The sequence below is a fragment of the Solanum dulcamara genome, chromosome 7 (genome assembly GCF_947179165.1).
Source record: "Solanum dulcamara chromosome 7, daSolDulc1.2, whole genome shotgun sequence".
In the NCBI taxonomy this organism is placed as follows: Eukaryota; Viridiplantae; Streptophyta; class Magnoliopsida; order Solanales; family Solanaceae; genus Solanum; species Solanum dulcamara.
This window is the reverse complement of record NC_077243.1, coordinates 64,017,263-64,041,038: the sequence shown is the minus strand read 5'-3', so window position 1 is coordinate 64,041,038 and position 23,776 is coordinate 64,017,263. Positions and strand designations below refer to the sequence as shown.

The following is a 23,776-nucleotide window of genomic DNA, read 5'->3' as shown; positions in this document are numbered from 1 at the left end:
TATCGCACGTCCTTTTGTTTTCTTGCTTCTTTTACTTTACAGATTATAAAAATACTACTCCTATTTTATCCAACCTAATTATACGGACTTAAGGAGTAGTGGGTATGACCCACTTCTAATTTAATAATAATTATTATCTTTTATTAATAAATAAATTATTAAAATAATAAATCACCACATAAATTAATTATTTAAAAGAATACCCTTCACCTAAATAACGATAGTTTAACGGATAGTTTAAAATTCTTATTTAAAATTTTACGGTAAGAGTTAAAATAGTTTCAGTGCTCAAAACGACCTAGTGGATCATTACATCATCAACCACTTAAACAAACGTTCATCCTCGAACGGTAAAGGATTAAGAAGTACTTGTACGCTCAAAAAGTTGAGGATATTAGATCCTCATGTCTGACTCGGTCTCTCAGGTATCTTCTTCCACCAGGCGATGCTTCCATTGAACCTTTACTGAAGAAATATCTTTCGACCTCAACCTTCGAATTTTTTTATCCAATATTTTTACTGGCTCCTCCTCAAAGGTCAAATTTTGATCAAGTAACACTGAGTCCCATTGAATCATATGAGCACCATCCTGATGATACTTCTTTAACATCGAAATATGAAATACAAGGTGAACAGCAGACAACCCAGGTGGCAAGGCTAACTGGTAAGAAACCTCACCAATATGCTCAACAATTTCGAAAGGATCAATATATCTCGGGCTCAACTTGCCCTTCTTCCCAAACCTCATAACACCCTTCATGGGTGAAACCTTCAATAGAACCTGCTCCCCAATCATGAACTCCAAATCAGAATAGTAAAATAATAGAATAAATAAAAGATAGAGGGAGGTGTGGGCCACAGAACAGCCGAGAAGCTCAGCACTACTCCAAGATAACCCAAGCTCGGACTCAAAAAGCTCCACGAGATGCACTCGTATTCGGAATCAAATCTGCACCATAAAAGAGTGCAAAAAGTATAGTATGAGTACAAAACCACGTGTACCCAGTATGTCTCATTGACTGACAAAGAAAACGTAGTGACAGGAGTATATATAAAATTCCTCCTCAAATTTTATAATTCTACATAATACTTATCAATCAAGTCTCACCAAAATAGGGGTAATCAAATGTCATAAAATATTTAACACATAATCAAGTAAAAATGAAGAAGATAATGAGATGCAATGTAACACCATAAGATGATATGCCTCAAATACCAAGTAACACAACCGTATACACACAATACTTCTTAGAATATACTTCAAGAGTTTGTGACCCATGGGGGACTCGCGAGGTCCATATACCGACACAGACGATCTCTACTTATCTGTGCAGATGATCTCAACGCACTATCATAAAATCAACCATCCCAGCACGGACGATCTCTACGTGCCCAACTTATAACCATAAAATGCTCTCTCACGAACGATTTCCCTTCTGTCAAACCTTTATTCATACTCAATCTCATGTAAATGCATGTACACAATATAATTTTGACAACATAGGGGATGATGATGCATCTCAATAAATCCAATATCAGTATGACATGTAGTCACCTCAATTATCACAATTATACGGGTTCAAATAAGAAGCACAATCACATAAAAGAAATCAATCAATAATACATCAGTTAATGCCCATATGTTTTGGCATTCTCAAATTACAATCCTTCATTCTATAGTAATAAAATTTCCTTTATAACACTGGTACTCATATCACTGTCCATCACACCATTGATACGAGACCCCCATCTTTCGCCCTTATCCGTTATCTATTTTAATTTTTAATCTTTAATTAGAAAAACGTCCTTCAACGAAGTCCAAAAGTCTTAACTTACCTCGAATGCCGAACACGTGCCACAAATTCTCAAGATTTCCTCTTTCTTTTCGCAAGGCCTCAAAATGTTCCAACAACAACAACAACAACAACCCAGTGAAATCCCACATCGTGGAGTCTGGGGAGGGTAGAGTGTACGCAGACCTGACTCCTACCAATGTAGGATGGCTGTTTCCGAAAGACCCTCAGCTCAATAAAAGCATAGAAAAAGGTCAGACAAGAATATTAGAGTAAATAACGAAAACGGTCCAAACAATAGTATAATCAAAGCACAAAAAAATAGTAGATATTATTATTGGATAATAACATAAATACCATAAATAACATACATCAGAGTACAAGAAATCATAGTGCGTTAATACGCCTACAAATAAGGGAGAATAAAACCACTATGTACTAGCCTTCTACCCTAATATGTGTCCTCCACACCCTCCTATCTAAGGTTATGTCCTCGGTAAGTCGTAAATGCATCATGTCCTGTCTGATCACCTCTCCCCAATATTTCTTCGGCCTACCCCTACCTCTTCTGAAACCATCCATGGCCAACCTCTCACATCTCCGCACTGGTGCATCTGGGACTCTCCTCTTCATATGTCCAAACCATCTCAGTCGCGTTTCCCGCATCTTGTCTTCCACCGAGGCCACTCCTACCTTTTCTCGAATAGCCTCATTTCTAATCTTGTCACTCCTGGTATGCCCACACATCCATCTCAACATTCGCATCTCGGCAACCTTCATCTTTTGCACGTGGGAGACCTTAACTGGCCAACACTCCGCCCCATATAACATTGCTGGTCTAACGACCACTTTGTAGAACTTGCCCTTAAGTTGTGGTGGCACCTTCTTGTCACATAACACACCGGAGGTGAGCCTCCATTTCATCCATCCTGCCCCAATACGGTGTGTGACATCCTCGTCGATCTCTCCGCTGTCTTGCATGATAGAACCAAGGTACTTAAAATTACTTCTCTTTTGGATGGCTTGGTCCCCGAGCCTAACTTCCGCGCCAACCTCTTGAGGTGTCTCACTGAACTTGCACTCTAGGTACTCTGTCTTGGTCCTACTCAGCTTAAACCCCTTAGACTCCAAGGTGCATCTCCAATCTTCCAGCTTAGCGTTAACTCCGCTACGAGTCTCATCGATGAGGACTATGTCGTCCGCAAAAAGCATACACCATGGCACCTCACCTTGAATTTGTCGCGTCAAAATCTATCAAAAATGCATTATTCATAAGTACGAATTGGTATATACTCATATTACTATATGTCTAGCCTAGACCCAAAAACTCACCCCAAATCTATAATTACTAAGTCTCAAGCCTAGTGTTAAGTCTAAATCCTTCCAATACCATAAATATGATGATATTCATATAATAAAGTACATCTAACATTAAATTTCCAATCTTAATATATCAAAATTAAATCATAATATGATAATAATAATAATAATACACCAAATTACGAACTCTTCACAGAATCACAATCTAATAACCTCACATTCCTACGCCCTATATCCCTGTATAAATTCTAAATCCTATTCATTACCCATTCATATCACATCACATTAAATGCCCATTACAAAAAGTACACAAAATGAAAGCTTACGTATACCAGCAGTCATTCCAATTCCGAAAGAAAAACTTTTCTTCCTTCTTTCTGTTCAACCTACTGATGACAACTTTAATTCTTTTTTTTCAATCTTTCTACCATACATTAATAAAAATAATATCCTATGTTCATATATAAAATTTGCACGGAATCTTACCTGTTCACTCGACTTTCTCTTCTTTTATTTTTGCTTCTGCCGCAGTGAGTCAAAGAATATCGCACGTCCTTTTTTTTTTCTTGCTTCTTTTACTTTACAGATTATAAAAATACTACTCCTATTTTATCGAACCTAATTATATGGACTTAAGGAATAGTGGGTATGACCCACTTCTAATTTAACAATAATTATTGTCTTTCATTAATAAATAAATTATTAAAATAATAAATCGCCACATAAATTAATTATTTAAAAGAATCTCCTTCGACTAAATAACAATAGTTTAACGGATAGTTCAAAATTCTTATTTAAAATTTTACGAGAAGAGTCAAAATAGTTTCAATGCTCAAAACGACCTAATGGGCCATTACAGTTATAAATGACTTGGGATCGCTACAGAAAAATTCTAAACACTAAAAAAATTGAAATGGAGAAAATTACATGGTGAGTCATTACATGCCAACAACTACAAAATCTTCTAGTATGTTTGTATACAATAGTAGGAAATCAAAAGTATTTATTTTTTTAAAATGGTGCTTACGTCAAAATAAAAATAAGACGTTGAACTAAGCTTTTAAAAGAAAATAAGTATTTCTGAAGAGTAGCAGAAATTGCTTTTTAGAAAATTTAAAACGTAGTAACTTTTTCCCGAAAGCATTATTGAGAATAATATACTTTAAAAAATTTGACAAAATACTAAATACTGCTAAGTGTTCTCAAAATTTATTAGTCAAACACAATTTGTTCTAATCAAAAATAATTTTTCCATAAAATTATCTTTTTCAAAAAAAAAAAAAAAACTTTTCACAATAAACAAATTTCAAAAATTTAGTCGAACAAGTTATTCATCATTTTCTTAAATCCCGGATTCTCCAATCTCTCTCCGTTCCCTTCCTTATATAAAGCTGACTTGTTCTATTAAAGGCACATGATCATTGGAGATTTGACAGGTTATTCATATATTTGTAAGAAAATAAAAAATGCATTATCTAACTATTTTCAATTCCATCTAACTAGAAATATTCATTCATTACTATTTCACGAGATATACTCCTTCCATGATCCATCTCCGGTTAGTTGTCAATATATTAAAAATTCTTATCTCAATTATTTGTCTTTATCTCATTTTATTCTTAGTATTAAATATTATTTGAAAAAAGATTAGTTAAGACTTGTTCTTAAATAAAGAGCAATTAATTGAAGAGAAATAAGAATAAATTAGTAAAAAAACTATTTTATAATGTCTTACAAAACATATAAATTTCGATGGGACTAATTTGAACAAAAATATTTGAATTAATAGTTAAAAGCCCTCTTAAATTTGGTACACTTTATTAAATGAACACATAAACTATGAAAGTTAAAGTCTTAATTACCCTCCTTAAACATGGCTATTTACCCCCCACTCCCGCGTGCCAAACTATAAGAAGTGTTATCCCTCAAACATGATTTTTGGAACTATTTACCCCCATAAGATGTCACATGGAATAAAAATATTACTCCATCATAATTTATATGACTAACTTTACTTTTTAGTAAATTTCAAAAGAAATGACACATTTCTATATTTAGTAAAAATTTAACTTGCAAATTTTCATTTTACCCTTAATGAAATGATTTATAGCTACATAAATATTTATGACTTATTTTAGACCACATTTTTCTTAAACTTCATGTCAAGTCAAATTATATCAAATAAATAGGAATGAAAATTCTATCATTTTACTTAATTATTTGTCTTTACCTCCTATGGTTATTTCACATGGACATTTAATAAAATAAAATGATATATATAATTTATGTTCCTTTTATATGATATAATTTGACTTGATACGAAATTTAAGAGAAATATAATCTTAAATAAGTCATAAATATTTGTGTTGTTATAAATGACACGTTAAGGAGGTAATTAAAACTATTCATAATTTAGGGAGGTAAATAGTTCAAAAATATATGCTTAAGAGAATAATTAAGACTTTCCTTAGTTTAGATGTGCATTTAATAAAATGTGTCAAGTTTAGGAGAATTTTCAACTATAACTCAAATATTTTGAAGGGATTAAGATCTACATCATAATTTTGTTATCCAAATTCTCCAATCTCTCTCTCTCTTCATTCCCTAAAAAGTTGACTATGGTATCAAAATCACATTGATCAATGAGATTTAACTATTGGCCACATGTAAAATTCTGACTGGTAGTGGCAATAAATTTTCCATGCTTTGATGTCCACAAATCACTATATAACCCATGATAAAGTTCTTTTTGAATAAACCAAAGAAAGAAAATAATCACAAGCCTAAAGAAATGGAACCTATCAAGAAACAAGGAAAACATATTGTTTTGGTACATGGTGCATGCCATGGAGCATGGAGTTGGTACAAGTTGAAACCATTGCTAGAGGCTGCAGGCCACAAGGTCACTGCCCTTGACTTAGCAGCCTCTGGAATTGATTTGAGAAAAATAGAGCAACTTCACACACTTAATGATTACACTTTGCCATTGATGGAGTTGATGGAATCCCTTCCACAAGAGGAGAAAGTCATACTTGTTGGGCATAGTCTTGGTGGTATTAATTTGGGACTTGCTATGGAAAAATTCCCACAAAAGATCTATGCTGCTGTTTTCTTGGCTGCCTTCATGCCTGATTCTATTCACATGTCCTCCTATATCTTGAATTAAGTGAGTATGATAATATGTATACTTTGATATTTTGTCATTTAATGATGATTCTTATTTGCTTACTTACTAATTAAGAATTTAAAGTCAATCGGCTAGACATTATTCTTTTCATATGTTCAACTTTGGCGCATCTCTTAAGAGATAATAGATACAATGATGATTTTATTATACTTAAGTATTATAAGTTATTTAGATATTGGGAAATGATTAGTATATTTTATAATAAAAGTAAAAATAGGTATAAATTTTATAATAAAAGTAAAATAGGTATAAAATGATAATTATCTCTTGATTTAACATTATGAACAAGTAAAGACAAGCATTTTTATTTTTAGTATATATAATGAAAAAGTAAAAATAAATAATAGGAGTATAAGTTTTGTGGCATATACTTATATTAAAAAAATTATAATGGGAGAGTAACAACCAACAAAAAGATGTGTGACCTCAGATTATATATTTGACACATAAATAGTTGGTCCCATCTGTTTACTATTTATAAATCAAAGCAATGAACAAGAAAGAGAAATTATTTATATAATTCATGAGGCTCTCATCACACACAATAAATATAAAATTATTTATTTTATTGTATTAAGTAAATATAAACTTATTTATTTGTGTGATAAATGTAAGAACTTATTTCTTTCACTCTTTTTTCATATATAAAGTGGTTCCACTAGTTTTTTTAAGTCTTTAAGGGGTCATTTGGTGTGTGAAGGATAACATCAAATAGTTTTGGAATTAAATTATATTGGTATAGTAAAATTTCGATAAAGTAATATTCGATAAAGTAATAATCTCGCTAAATGAATATTTTTCTCTGGTTCCGACTTGGGCCAGTTATATTAAAGTAATATTCTCGCTAAATGCATTAGATGATAATTAAAAATAAAATATTAAAAGCCCAGAAAAAATATAAAGTAATAATTACTAGAATACATCAAGAATTTATATATATTTAATCAATCAATAATATTAAACCAATAACTATTTCTTTTTAAAATATGATTCTATAGTTGATTATTTTTTCTTCCCACCAAAATCATAATTAATCTCATCCTTAACTATTTTTCATCTCATTTGACAAATAGTCTACCGACCTTTTGAGAGTGTGCGATATTGTTGATTAATTAATAGTCAAATCAAACATTTGTTTCACCCATGCTTGGAAGTCCGTTTTGCTAATAGTTGGATTCTCTTTCTTATGCTCGCATATTGCATTTCTTATTTTATTGGTTAAAGATGATTTTTGTACTCTTTTCAAATGATGAAAAGACATTATACTTGGATTATGATTTTTAAACATCTAGTTTTTTTCTTTTATAGTTAACATAAAATCTCTTCATATTCTATATACATGAATACAATTAGAAACATTAAACTTCACTATATTCGTTTAGCTTTTCTAAATTTAAACAATAAATATGCAAAGACTACACTTTTTAGTTTCCTAGATTTAAAGCTTTTGAAATTCTTAATTCAATTTTTTTTCTTACTTATGGCACATACTGCAAAATACTCTCTAAAATAATAAATATTTATTTATCGATAAATAAATATTTTATGCATTTATCGATAATCTAATAATCTCGATAAATGAATATTTTTTCCTATCCAAACATATGCATTTATAGAGGTTTTACTGTATTTAATTTGTTATTTGGTTGGCAAGTTTGGATAACTTATCCCGAGATTAATAATTAGTACTGGGACAAGTTATCCCTCCTCTTTGGTGGTATACTAATATCGAAATAAATTATCCCGGGAAAAAATAGGTAAATGACAAAGATATCCCTTTAAATCCTTTTTATACCACACTTTTCACATTCATATATATATTTACATTATTTTTAATACCATATATAACAACATTCACAACATTACACTCCTTATTTTTACGATAATTCTTCATTTTTCTATTAAAAAATTATACTATATAATATAATTTTTATTTATAAATTTATTTGACTAATTCTTGTATTTATTTATACTTTGATTTCTCATAAATCTTTTTTTACTTTAACAAACATTAAATGAAAATTCTATTTTAAAATTAAATAAGAAGGAAGTTTTATTTTTAAATATATACGAACATCATGGAAGTGCACACATAAAAATGTTTAAGCTAAAGAAGATGAAAGTTTTATTTTAAGAATGCATGATTTTTTTATAAACAAACAACATATTCTTAAAATTTAAGCAATGCATATTATTTTGAATATAATAAACCAAACACTCAATAAGAAATAATCTCAGCATAACTTATCTCAACACAATTATTTCATCATAACTTGTATTCAAACTAAACAACCCTTAAGAGAATTTCTTGCATGACTTTTGCGTAATTTCATTTTCCTTTTACTTATTATTATTTCATTATTTATAAATAATTTTAAAACAGTTTGTAAATGTGCCGAGTGTTCTCTCAGATCTCATATCTTTAACTCTTTTTTCCTATACATACATAAAGCTTATTTTCCTTTTTACTTATTATTATTTCATTATTTATAAATAATTTTAAAACAGATTGTAAATGTCTTAATTGTTCTCTCATATCTGATATCTTTAACTCTTTTTTCATATATATATATATATATATATATATATATATATATATATATATTAAATGAACTTTTTTGGTGCAGAAATTGAAAATTTAGTTGTTTATATCAAGATATATTGATAATATTTGAATTAAACAATGATGATTACTTATCTAAAGGACTATAAGACATTTGAACATGAAATAGATTTTTGACATAATCAAAATAAGAAATACAAATCAAACTAGATTATGAAACCTAATTACGAATTAAGAGTGCAATAGATTAATATGTACAGTAAAATTTTAATCTTTTTTTATATATGTGTGCGCACGTGGTTAAATAATTTTTAAATATGTATTCATATAGTTAGTTTAGTTCAGTTTTTTTGGATGTATTTTGTTTGAAAACCAAAACAAAAATCAAACTATGTTCATTTTTTAAAATGTAAAATCAAAACTAAATCAAATTATACAGATTTTTAAAATGTAAAACAAAAAAAAAGTTAAAATATGGGGGAAGGGGGGAGGGTTGGTTCCTCGATTTGGTTGGTTTGGTTTGATTTTTCGTGAACATATGTATTTTCATCACTTGTTGGAAAAAAATTGTCAACATAGAAATATACATTAACGTATTTTTTAACTTAACATCAATTGACATCTATGCCTTCCAACTTATGGGTATGCATAAGTAGACATTTAAATTTGTATAAAGTTGAACAAATAGACACATACGCCGTATACATATTATAACATAATATGTGTCATGCATAGCATAATACAAATCAATTCGAGTGTAACTCATGTAGAACACTCAAACTTGTCCAACTTTATATAAGTTAATTTAAATGTATACTTGTGCACACTCAAAGTTGGGGGTAGATATATGATAGTTAAGCAAAGTTAAAATGGCACGTTTATGTAATTATGCATATCTTTTATTCTCTGATAACTATGTAGATAAATGATTTTTATTTATTTTTATTAATTATTTTTTATTACTTGCATAAAAAATGTTTATAAGGTTATCACATTATAGATTTCGTTAAAATCAACAACATTATTTTTTTATTCTATTCTTCTATTTCATTATAGAACGACATTAAATTATATACTCAATCAATATTTTTCCCTTTTTTTGACAAAATTAATATTTTTAATAGAAAATTTGTTGTATAGATTTAAAAATAAAAATATTATAATTTTAGAAGAAGTATATAAAAGAAGATAAAGGTTGATAATGAAATGGTAGAACAGACATTTGAAAAAATCAATTAGAAAAAAAGGAGGAGAATGATTATTTCTCAAAGTTGAGGGGGGAGGGGAGAGGGGGAGTTTGATTTTAAAGTAAAGTTCCGAGATGTAAATGATTTTCACCCCTTTTAAATTAACTTTAAAAGAAAAAAGTGGCATACATTGTAACGGAGAAAATATTTATTAAATAAAAATAGGATCAATAATTTTGCACGTATGTCGGACGTCAATGAATAAAATTATATATTAAAATTATTTTTAAAAAATAATTGACATTAAAATAAATGCTATCTTTATCTAATAAATAAGAAGAATTTCATATAGGAATATTAAAAAGTTATTTTAAAAAATGTGAACCTCTTACTTTGATATTTTTTATATTTTATTTATTTATTTATTTTATTTATCATTATTTAAATAAGATTTATATAAGGTAAAAATATGGATTTTATAGTTTTAAATGCTATTACTTTTAATATATTTCAAATAAGGAAAGATCCAATATACAAAATTTTAGTCAATTTGAAAGTTCTAAATATTAGGAGTTCTTACTAATTACAAATAAGTAAAAATTTAATGATTATAGCTTTAACCAATTTCAAAGTGTTGAATATTAGGATAATAACTAAATAAAAATTATACGTGCAAGCTTAATAATTATTATCAAAGTTATTTTTAAAGTAATAATGTTTTAATATAATGTATAGCTTAAATATTTGGATTTCAATAGATAAGACAACAATCATTATAAAACTTTAACTTGATATATCCTATTTTATTTGCATTTTTTTAACCTTAAAAAGTTAGAAAATTAAAGTGTATTTAATAGAAAAATGTATAATTTCATAGTGTTCATAATATGCAGCGAAAGACAAAAATTAATATTGTACCTCTACTACGCATCACCAACTTGAAAATACATTTTTATAAGATGAAATGAAAACTCAATGCATCATCGAGTTTGAATTAATTACTTGTCACGATCCCGATCTGACGTGACTAACACCCACAATAACCCTCCAATGAGAAAAAAAATTTTTACAACCAAACTTATCAAACTTAAAAGATAACAATTAAAGACTTGCGGAAGCAGGAATAAAACCAGAAATAATACTAAATTCCCATAAATTCAGTCAACAATTTTAATAACAACGAAATGCGGAAACATCTTAGGAACTGAAAGTCGTCCGTACCAAAATAATAACTAATAGTCAATATAAGAAGGGAAACACTCCCAAAAACCCAGTCATAGTACTAAAACAGTGTCTGAAATCTTAGTCTTGAAAAAGGGACTATAACATAGAAGAGTCCATGGCAGCTTGAAACAAACAACTCACCCTTGAACTCGAACAAGCTCACTCTTCTAACCGAGTTCTCTCTGCAACCGGCTGAATATGCATTGTACTTAATAAAAGGAAGAGCAAAAGTAGTATAAGTACACAAAAATAACGGTGTACTGGTAGGATCATGCGGTAAGTCAGCAAGCGAATCATAGACAAGTAAATTTCACACAACAACAACAATAACAACCTAGTGAAATCCCACAATGTGGGGTTTGGGGAGGGTAAAGTGTACGCATACCTTACTCCTACCAAGGTAGGACGGCTATTTCCGGAAGACCCTCAGCTCAAAAGAAGCATAAAAAAGGTCAGATAAGGCTAAGCAGTTCAAAGCGATATAGGAAAGCAAATAACGAATAATGCAAATAACGAAAGTGACACAGATAAAATAGAGTAATCAAAGTACAGAAAGTAATAGAGAGGTAATAACAGAAGTCAAAGCACAAGAAATTATAGTGCGCTAATGCGTCTACTAATATGAGAGAATAACGAGACTATGTACTAGCCTTCTGCCCTAATATGAGTCCTCCACACCCTCCTATCTAAGGTCATGTCCTCGTTAAGCTGTAACTGCGCTATGTCCTGTCTAATCACCTCTCCCAAATATTTCTTCGGCCTACCCCTACTTCTTCTAAAACCCTCCATGGCCAACCTCTCACACCTCCGCACTGGACATCTGTGTCTCTCCTCTTCACATGCCCAAACCATCTCAGTCGCATTTTCCGCATCTTGTCTTCCACCGAGGCCACTTCTACCTTGTCTCGAATAGCCTCATTTCTAATCCTGTCACTCTTGGTATGCCCACACATCCATCTCAATATTCTCATCTCGGCTACTTTAATCTTTTGAATGTGAGAGACCTTAACTGGCCAACACTCCGCCCCATATAACATAGCCGGTCTAACCACCACTTTGTAGAACTTGTCCTTAAGTTTTGGTGGCACCTTCTTGTCATATAGTACAACCGAAGCAAGCCTCCATTTCATCCACCCTACCCCTATACGATGTGTGACATCCACTTCAATCTCCCCGCTGCCTTGCATGATAGACCTAAGGTACTTGAAACTACTTTTCTTTTGGATGGCCTGGTCACCAAGCCTAACTTCCACGCCAACCTCCTGAGGTGTCTCACTGAACTTGCACTCTAAGTACTCTGTCTTGGTCCTACTCAGCTTAAACCCTTTAGATTCTAAGGTATGTATGTATGTATATATATATATATATATATACACATACACACAGAATAAGTCAACTAATCTCAAGTTCAACTATATTCAGCAATATCACAACTCAATATCTTCCACATGCTATAGTTTCACATAAGGATCCTCTAAAGGGACATACAAATAATCAACTTTGTGTCGGAATGGACACCTAATCCAAATATATGTCCGAACGTGACACCCAATCCAAATATGTGTCAGAACGTGATACCCGATCCAAGCATACAACAAGCACAAATACATTCAGTATTTACAATATTTATATCACCAAGAACAGATTCATCACAAAAATAGGCCAACAAGTGATCATTTCACACATAATCTAGCATGTTTCCATATTCATATATACACATGCATATCATGGAGCAATTTAACAAGTATATGAAACACATACAGAAAACTAGACCATTACTTACCTCAAATTCAAGCTTCAACAACTTTACAATGCAAGAACCTCCCTTTTTCGGGTTCGTTCTTCTCATTCTTGGTCTAGAAAATAGTAAATGCATACAAAGGATCAACTCAATGGCCTAACTATTATGAAATATAACACAATTTATTCCCTAGGTCAAACCCATGATCCTAACCTTACCCTAGAGTTATTTTCCACCTATAGTTTTCAGTTCAAACCCTCTCCCAATGATTACCAACCATTGTTCTTGGTTCTAGGAATCAAAGGATGAATTTACGGAGTAAAATCCCTACCTTAAGAATGTAAATCCATGGAAAATTGATAGAAATCGCTCTAGGTCGCCTCTTGAAGTTTTTGGAATAGTTTTTGCAGAAAAAGACTGTTTTGGGGTTTTTTCCCAACTTAAGTCACGTCTTCCCCGCTCTAGCAGGATCCATTCCGCTCTGGCGGGTTGCACGGAAATGGAAAGATCGAATTTTGAGTTACAAGCCCCTATTTCACAACATACCCTCTTTCCAAGACGTACTAAAATATACCCTTTATGCTAAATTCAATTTTGGGAGTTTTACTCATTCGAATGTGATTCCGCGAAGCCGTAAATACTCTATATCATCTTGGATATCAACCTATCCAATAAAATTAGAGATTTGACCTTCCATCATTCACATGATTACCCTATACTTCACCTGACTCAGAATTCGTCCAAGTCTGGCCTAGGCTAACTTTTTCTGAGGTTACTACCCGAAGTTTTCTGGCTCAAAATAATTTTCCATTGGACTATTCCTAACAATGGGGAAATGTCATTATAATAAATACCAATTTACCCATCACTCGTCCTTAAGTGACTAATTAGGAAAAACAGGGCTAAAGTAAAGATAGAGTAGTCCTATTTCTTCGAACAGTTGAGGATACTTGTCTCGCATGTCTTTCTTAGTTTTCCAAGTAGCTTCCTCCACCGAATGATGTTTCCATTGCACTTTAACCATATTAAACTCCTTATTTCTCAACTTCCGGACATTACGATCAAGAATTGCAACTGGCTCCTCCTCATACTAAAGTTCCTTATCTAATAACACCGAGTCCTAATTAATGATGTAGTCCCTTTTAATAATGTAGTCCCTATATCCATTGTACTTTTTCATCATGGAACACCAGGGCACCCCATAAAAGCTAGGTGGTAAGGCCAATCTGTACACCACTGGCCTTACACAGTCAAGAATTTCAAAAGGGCCAATATAGCAAGGACTGAGTTTGCCCTTCTTGCCAAATCTCATCACCCCTTTAATGGGTGACACTTTTAGAAGTACTTGCTCACCGACGTCGAATGTCATATCTCTCACTAAGTCAACCCCTAATGGTTCCACCTCCCCAGCTTCAAACCACCCTATGGGAGACTTGCATTCCCTCTCATACAGGACTTTGAATGGTGCCATATAAATACTGGATTGGTAGCTATTGTTGTAGGAGAACTCACACAAGGGAAAGAACTTGTCCCAATGTCCCTCAAAGTCTATAACACACGGCCTCAACATATCTTTCAGTACCTGGATAGTCCTTTCTGACTACCCGTCTTTTTGTGGATGGAAAGTCATGTTGAAAGTGAGTTGAGTACCCAACTCTTCGTGCAGCCTTACTACCTCCTTCACATAAATCCTGGTCAGTTATTATATATTGTAGTTCACTCTAACCGGGATGAAGTGTGCTGACTTTGTTAACCTATCAACGACCACCTAAATGGATTCATAATTTTCCAAACTTTTGGAAAGTCCCACCACGAAGTCCATGGCTATTCTCTCTCACTTTCATTTCAGAATGGGCATTCTTTGAAGCAACCCTACAGGTCTTTGGTGTTTATATTTCACCTGTTGACAGTTCTGACACTTGGCTACATATTCAATTATGTCTTTCTTCATACCAGGCAACTAATATAACCGTTTCAAGTCTTGATACATCTTAGTCACTCCCAGATGAATAGAGTATCGTGAACTATGAGATTCAGACAGGATCTTCTAAATTAGTCTATCTACCCGCGGAACACAAATCCTTCCCCTAAAGTGAAGTACCCCACCTGCATCAAGTGTTGAGTCTTGAGTTTTGTCCATCAACAACTTTCCTCTAATTTCATTTAAGTTAATATCTTCAAACTGCTTGATCTTGATCTCTTCTATAAAAGTGGGCCTTAGATCAATTTCGACCATTATTTCACATTTCTCTAAAATACCTAGCCTTATAAACCTAGCCTCTAAGGCCTAAATTTCACTAGCTAGGGGCCTCTTAAGGGCTCCCAAATAGGCTAGACTACCCATGCTCACTGGTTTCTAGCTCAATGCGTCTGCTACCACATTAGCCTTACTTGGATGCTACTAAATAGTGACATCATAGTCTTTAAGAAACTCCATACACCTACACTATCACAAATGCAAGTCCTTCTAGGTGAACATATGTTGTAAGCTATGGTGATCATTAAACACCTCACACTTGACGATATACAGATAATGTCTCTAGATTGTTAGTGCAAACACTATCGCTGCCAACTCCAAGTCATGAGTCGGGTAGTTCCTCTCATGTACCTTTAATTTTCGTGAAGCATGTGCTACAAAATTATTATCCTATATCAACACATCACCCAAACTGAAATGTGAAGCATCATAATACACAATGAAGTCTTTACCTTCGACCGACAGGGTCAGGATTGGTGTTGTGGTCAGAAGGGTCTTGAGCTTTATGAAGTTCTTTTAACACTTATCGGTCCTCTCAAATGGCACCTCCTTTTTAGTCAGCTTGGTCAAGTGAATAGCAATAGAAGCAAAGTGTTTCACGAACCGGCGATAATAACTAGCCAGCCCCACAAAACTTCTAACCTCGGTCACAAAACTAGGCCTACTCCAGTTTTTAACTACCTCAATCTTTTATGGGTCCACCATTACCACGTAAAAAAAAGAATAAAAAGGGTACGCCCCTCTCCAACCCCCCTTCCTTTGAAATAACATGGCCTAAAAAGGCAACTAAAGGCAGCCTGAATTCACACTTAGACAATTTTGCATACAACCTTTGTCTCCCTAAAACACCTAACACAATTCGAATGATTTGCATGTTCCTCTTCACTATTTGAATACACCAATATATCATCTATAAACACTATCATGAACGAATCCAGGAACTGTTTGAACACCCCATTCATCAAAATCATAAAGGTTGCAGGTGCATTGGTTAGCCCAAAGGACATTACTAAAAATTTATAGTGCCCATACCTGGTTTTAAAGGTTGTTTTGGGCACATCCTCAGGCCTAGTTTTCAACTGGTGATACCTAGACCTGAGATCAATCTTTGAGAAGACTGAAGTAACCTGCAACTAGTCAAAAAAGGTCACCAATATGAGGCAAAGGGTATTTATTTTTGATGGTGACCTTGTTCAATTTTCGGTAGTCAACGCACATACTCATACTACTATCCTTTTTCTTGACAAACAACATTAGAGTACCACAAGAGGAAGCACTTGGATGAATGAACCCCTTATTAAGAAGCTCCTGAATCTGAGCCTTAAGCTCTCTTAACTCTGTCGGAGCCATACTGTAGGGAGGAATGGAAATTGGATGAGTACCCGTCTCTAAGTCAATGCAGAAATCTATATCTCGGTCAAGAGGCATATCAGGCAAGTCTTAAGGAAAAACTTTCGAAACTTCACACACTATTGGGATAGACTCAATAGTAAGAGACTCTACATCCACATTCCATATGTGGGCTAAGTAAGACAAACAACCCTTTCCCACTATCTTTCTATCCTGCAGAAAGGATATGACCTTAGCTGGCTTAGGCTTGTACACCCCTTTCCACTCTAGCCTTTCCTTTCCCAGGATCTCTAGAGCAATAGTTTTTGCATCAAAATCTGTCATGTCTAGGATCACTAAGTCAACTCAAGTTTGGTATCCCATAAACACAACAGAACAAGTACGATACACATGGGTGACTATGACTGACTCTCCAACAGGGTAGAAACATAAATAGGGGCATCCAATATATCACACAGTGCATCAAAACCCAAGGCATATTTTATAGACACATAGGAATAAGTGGAACCGGGATCAAACAAAATAGTAGCCATCCGGTCACAGAAAAAAATAGTACCTATGATAACTGTGTCAGACACATCTGTCTCGATCTTGCTTGGAAATGCATAAAACTGAGCTCGGTCATCCTAACAGGCTACCTCCCTTCCCAACTAGGCTGCTCTTCGACCTGCATTACTATTTCCTTGGCCCCCACGTCCTCTCAGATTTCCTCATCGCCCACCCTGTGGACGTCCTCTTCCATTGCTCCCTCCAGCTGCTGGGACCACTGCTCTGGCCTGCTGGACTGATGAAACTATCCCGCAGGGTGAGAACAATCACTCTGTATATGGCCCGACTCTCCATAATTAAAATAGCCATGATCAAATGGCAGGCGGCTACCTGGGAATGATGCTCCTTAACCCTCATGGGTCGGATGCTATGGTGGAGTACCTGAAAAATTGCCAGTAGAAGCGGGCAATGCTTACTGAATTGGCCGGGCAGCAATCACCGGCCTGCCTGATCCTCTGGAATAGGATCCCTGCAAGTTACCTGCACTCTTGGGCTTCTTATCCAAAGCTTATGCTTGCCCATATTTCCTCACACCTTCAACCTTCTTAACAAAGTCTTTGACTTCATAGAAATTATTATCAGACAAAGTCATATAGACAAAAAGTACCTACAACTCGAGATTGAACCCCTTCACGAACAACCTGATCCTCTCCTCTTCTGTAGTGACTAGATGAGTAGCGTACCTTAACAATGCATAAAACTTGGCCTCATAAGCAGCTACTGAGAACCCTTCCTGCTCAAGGGATATAAACTCATCCTTTTTTCTGTTCCTCAAAGTATGGGGCACATATTTTTTTAGTAACAGGGCATGGAACTCAACCCAAGTGAGTGAGGGAAACACATGTGAACGATACTCCACATAAGCCCTCCACTACGGGTTGGCCTCACCCTGCAGCTGAAAAGTCACAAACTCTACTCCCTGCTGATGCACTATACCCAGCTTGTGCAACCTCTCATAACAATCAAAAATAAACTCATAGGCATCTTCATTTTCTATACCATGGAAGACCGGGGGTTTGAGCTTGAGGAACTTGGTGAGCATGTCATGATCCGTACCGGTCATCTCAGGACCCATTAGTGATTTGAAAAAGGCATCAGTGTCTACCACCTCACCTGCTAGTGGAGCAGCAGCAGCAATCGGACGAGCAATAGGAGCTGGTACTGCAGGCATGGTTGGAATGGCTCTTGTTCCAGTCAACCCACTAAAAAAAGTCATGATCTACTGGGCTAGTATGGGGTCCATAGGGGGAATACCAGAAGCCCTGGTTTGGGTGTCTTCCTCGTACTCAGCATGTTTTTTCTCTTCTCCAACTCCTTGTTCTTCTTTAAACTCATTCTGGGGAGTAGAAGGGGCCTCATCTACTAGCACCTCCTCAATCGGAACTTCCACTTTGGCAGGTGTTGCTCTCCCTCTGTCCCTTCCTTGCCTCTTTCTCCTTCCTTTCCCTCTGCCACGCCCTAGAATGACTGGCTCTTCTTCTGGCTCCACTAAAGCTACGGGCCTAACACCATTATAGCGAGTGTTGACCATCTGCAGATAAGAAAGTAAAAAAGGTTATATACCAATTTGGATCGCTAGATACCAATTGGAATTAAGTTATAGCACGAAGGAAATAAGACAATGAAATTTTTCCTAAAATCATGTAGCCTCTCAAAGAAAAGTACAGACGTCTCCGTACCGTTCCACAAGACTCTAGTGGACTCATTTTGGTACGACGAGATCAACGAATCTAGGCTCTAAAACCAATTTTTGTGATGACTCCGATCTGCTGTGACTGACACCCATAATAACCCTCTAGTGGGAGAACAATTTTTACAGTCCAACTTATCAAAATTAAGAGATAACAATTAAAGACTTAAGAAAGCAGGAATAAAACTAGAAATAATATTGAGTTTCCATAAACTCAGCCAACAATTTTAATAACAACAAAATGCGGAAACATGCTAGGAACTTAAAATTGTTTGTACCAAAACTCTAACTAATAGTCAATATAAGAAAGAAAACACTCCAAAAAACCCAGTCATAGTACTAAAACAGTGCCTGGATCTTAGTCTTGGAAAAGGGACTAGAACATAAAAGAGTCCATGGTAACTTGAAACAAACAACTCACCCTTGAACTCGAACAAGCTCACTCTTCTAACTAAGGTCTCTCCGCAGTCCGTGAATATGCCCTATACACAATAAAAGGCAGAGCAAGAGTAGTAGCAGTACGCAAAAACAATGGTGTACTAGTAGGATCACACGGTTAGTCAGTAAGCGGATCATAGACAAGTCATTATACAGAATAAGTCAACTACTCTCAAGTTCAACTATATTCAGCAATATCACAACTCAATATCTTCCACATGCTATAATTTCTCACAAGGATCCTCTCAAGAGACCTATAAACAATCAACTTTATGTTAGAACATGACACCCGATCTAAATATGTGTCGAAACGTGACACCCGATCCAAGCATACAACAATCACAAATACATTTAGTATTTACAGTATTTATATCACCAAGAACAGGTTCATCACAAAACTAGGCCAGCAAGTGATCATTTCACGCATAATCTAGCATGTTTCCATATTCATATACATCATGAAGCAATTTAACAAGTTTATGAAACACATACGGAAAACGAAATCATCACCTACCTCAAATTCAAGCTTCAACAACTTTACAATGCAAGAGCCTTCCCTTTCCGAATTCGTTCTTCTCATTCTTGGTATAGAAAACAATAAATACATATAAAAGATCAACACAATGGCCTAACTATCATGAAATATAACACAATTTACACCTTAGGCCAAACCCATGATCCTAACCCCACCCTAGGGCTATTTCCCACCATTAGTTTTCAATTCAAACCCTCCCCCAATACCAACCATTGTTCTTGGTTCCAAAAATCAAACGATGAATTTAGGGAGTAAAATCCTGACTTTAAACATGGAAATATGTGGGAAATTGATAGAAATCGCTCTTGGTTGCCTCCTGAAGTTTTTGGAATAGTTTTTGAGAAAAAGACCATTCTAGAATTTTTCCCCGACTTAAGTCACGTCTGCCCCGCTCTGGTGGGTTGCACGAAAATAGAGAGCTCGGTTTTTGAGCTCCAAGCCCCCATTTCACAACATACCCTCTTTTCAAGACGTACAAAAATATACCATTCACGCTAAATTCAATTGCGGGAGTTTTACTCGTCCGAATGTGATTTCGTGAAGCCGTAAATGCTCCGTATCATCTTGGCTATCAGCTATCCAATCAAATTAGAGATTTTACCTTTTACTATTCACATGATCACCCTAGAATTCACCTAACTCATAATTCGTCCAAGTCTGGCCTATGCTAACTTTTTCCGAGGTTACTACCAGAAGTTTTCTGACCCGAAATCCTTCCCCATTAGCCTATTCCTAAAGACTGGGACAGGTCGTTACATTGCTTGAAAACGAAATTCGAACAAGTGCTCACTGATAGATGTGATGATTATTTCTTAATATCAACTCTTAAATCATGCTAACAAAGAAGAACAAAAAATAAAATAAAATATTCGAACTTTACAAACCTCATGACCACGAACGTCCATGATTTGATTGGAGGCCACCAACTTTAACTTATATAGTACACATAATTGTTTACATGCTAGACTTTAATTTGGATTCAACTAATACACGCAGTTATCCAAAATTATTATATCCTCTCTTCTTTTAATTAAATGGTGAGCGTATTGAGAAATTATGCCTGTCTGTGCGGTATTAATATCCTTATTCCTTAGTTTATTTAAGAAAAAATAAAATAAAACCAAATCACGTTAATCTGATGAGATTAAATAATAGTTTGAGGAGTCTATATTAATTCTCTTCTATTACCATATATTTTAGGACTCTTAATATTTTAGAATTTTTATTATAGTTAATAATTAATATCATTAAAAGGAAATAAAAATTGTGAAAAAAATAATTTTATATAAGACGGAATGTTTTAATGAAGTGCAAAAAGTTCAATCAATATTTTAAGGGTATTCATGCTTTGAATATAGAGCCCGTTTGGATGGGCTTAAAAAAAGTAACTTTTATGTATAAAGTGCTTTTAGAACTTTGAAGTGCTGAAAGTTATTTTTATAAATAAGCAGTTGAGTGTTTGGATAAAAGTGCTTATGATGTGAATTTTAGGGTTAAAAGAATAAAAAAAGATAGTTTGAGAATTTAGTTAAAATATAAATGATATAAAAGTAATTTCCATGGTCAAAGAAAATGACTTTAAGCACTTTGAAAAAAAAAGTTAGGAATCCTAACTTTTCATTTTTGACTGACTTTAAGAACTTTATGGCTTAAAGTCAGCATTAGGCAAACACGTCCCAAAGCTAAAAAGGGGCTTTAAGTTGGTTTTGACCAACTTAAAGCCAATCCAAACGGGCTCATAGTGTAGATTAAGACAATTTATTTAATGAACTCAATTATACATATATTTTCTCTCTCTTGTTCATTGCGTTTATTATAAAAATTAGACATATGAGACTCACTATATCAATCGATAATGCAAAGATGTAAACTCTCAAACTTAATTAATAAATGTATGCTACATCGGAGTTAAACAAAGAAGCCAAGGTTGTAACTGGCGTTTTGATTGAAAATATTTTTTTTTTATATTTTTTGTTATTGGGGTAGTGGAGGGGGAAATTAGGGAGGAAATTATAAGGTGAAGAATCGAATCTTCACCAATAATGTGAAAGTTTGGATAGTCAGCCAACCAATTGAACAACTACGATTTCTCATTTTTTGATTCAAAACATAGAACTAGCACTCCGTCCCTTTTACTTGATCTATGTTGATGTGAAGAGTTTTTTTTACTAATCTAATCTTATTAATAAAAGAGAGATCGCAACAATTTTCTCTCTCTAACATCTCTCTAGAAACAAAGCTCTCAACTAAGGGCACTATTGTCATCAAGACGAAAATGGGAGGGGAACCACCTCCCGACGTAGGAAAATTTCGTTCGAAAGATAGGAACGAAGATAACGACGACATGAATGCAACGCAAGTCGTAGCATCGGAAAATTCCACCCGTAGCCCCTCCAAAGTGCAAAATCAGTCGGCGATCACTGTAGCACTGTCGGAGGAGCAACTCGCCTGGGTTCATCACATCAACGATTTGGAGAAAGCTGGGCGGATTCGAATCGAACAAACAATTGGGGAATCATCAGCATTGCAAGAACTACACAATATGCAAAAATCAAATAGGTTGAATCATCCATGGTCGAGATATTCACTGGCGGCTGAAGAGGCGAAGTTAACTGCGCCGCCGCAGTTTCCATCACTCGTTCGACCTAGTTCCGGCCATGTTCGAGAGGATATGAGCACTGGGGATTGTTCCCCAGACGATGGCGCACATAATGGGACAAGTTTCACCGGCGTAGCTATCGCCGGTGATAACGGCGCCGGAACTCCGGCAAGCTTAAAGGACCAAACTCAATGTCAAAATACTCAGCTGGACATGGAGCACCTCACAGGCATAAACAACCAGCTCGAATATCAATTTGACCACTGACCGCGATTTTGGCACCGGAGCTCAGGCAACAATTTCATCTCAAAATCAATGCCAACTCACTAAGTTGGATAAGGAGAACCTATCAGGTATCCAAAACCAGCTCGAATCTCTACCAAAAGCTTCGAATTTTAATTTGAATTCTGAACGTGAAGAGGGCACCGGAGCTCCGGCGAGACAACTGGTTCAAGGCATAGTTCAACAGGTTCGTGACAGTGTTGAGAAGCTTCCTAGCTATGTGGCAAGCCTCGAATCACTACCAATCGAGTCAAATTTGAAAAGTCGTCAAGACGACAACCACAGTGGGGTCGCCGGAGTTCCGGCGAGACAAATGATGAGGGGCTAATATCAAAATGTTCCTAAGGCTGTTGTGAGGCTTCCTACACAAACTACAGACCCCAAATTAGCTCCGAAAAGTTCAAATCCAAAAAGTCGTCAAGACTTGCTTGAGGAAGATAGTCACAGTCACAGTGATGTTAGAACTGAGGAGATTACATTGGCAAATTATCAATCTCAGTACCTTGCCAATGGTATTCAATCCCAAAATAATCAAACGAATCAAATGCCAAAAGGATTGAACCACCCCCACAGCAGCAGCTCAACCACAGGAGCACAAGGTAAGTCCTCTCACTCTCTTGAACTCAATATGCAGGGTCAGTATATGCAAATACAGTCTAAGCATATTGAGAATCCTAATAATCTTGTGCAATGTTTGAATAATAATGTGGTGCCTAATGTTAATGAGTCTATCCATCACATTGGTAAGCATAGTGCAGATGGGCATCCCTCTAATCCTATAATTGTTGATGCTAACTTGTTGAACTCCAGGGGAGCCTGTGCACTCCCTGGTACTGCTCCTAGTATGGTCATGCAGGTTACTGAGCATACTAATCCCCAGCCTAATACCAACTCTCAAAACAGGGCCAACAACATGATGCAAATGCATAAGCCTGTAAGTATTCAAAATAGCTTCCCTAAAGTCTCCTCCAATTTTGATAGGCTTAACCCCATTAACCAGGGCCCCAAACCTGTTAGTAACCAGCCCTAGCCAATAGAAAGCATGACTAAAAATCCCCCAA

The 23,776-nt window shown here is 34.7% G+C and overlaps 1 protein-coding gene across 1 annotated transcript; it reads left to right on the top strand.

Moving 5' to 3' along the window:
* Positions 1 to 5,883: 5,883 nt before the first annotated feature.
* LOC129896690 (salicylic acid-binding protein 2) lies at positions 5,884 to 6,279 on the top strand. Its single transcript, XM_055972629.1, has one exon. It carries the CDS (start codon positions 5,905 to 5,907, stop codon positions 6,277 to 6,279), a length of 375 nt encoding a protein of 124 aa, XP_055828604.1. The 5' UTR covers positions 5,884 to 5,904.
* The last annotated feature ends 17,497 nt before the right edge of the window (positions 6,280 to 23,776 follow it).

What these genes read in the sequence shown, in the direction of transcription:
- LOC129896690 (XM_055972629.1), top strand. Translation starts at nt 5,905, where the DNA reads ATGGAACCTATCAAGAAACAAGGAAAACATATTGTTTTGGTACATGGT.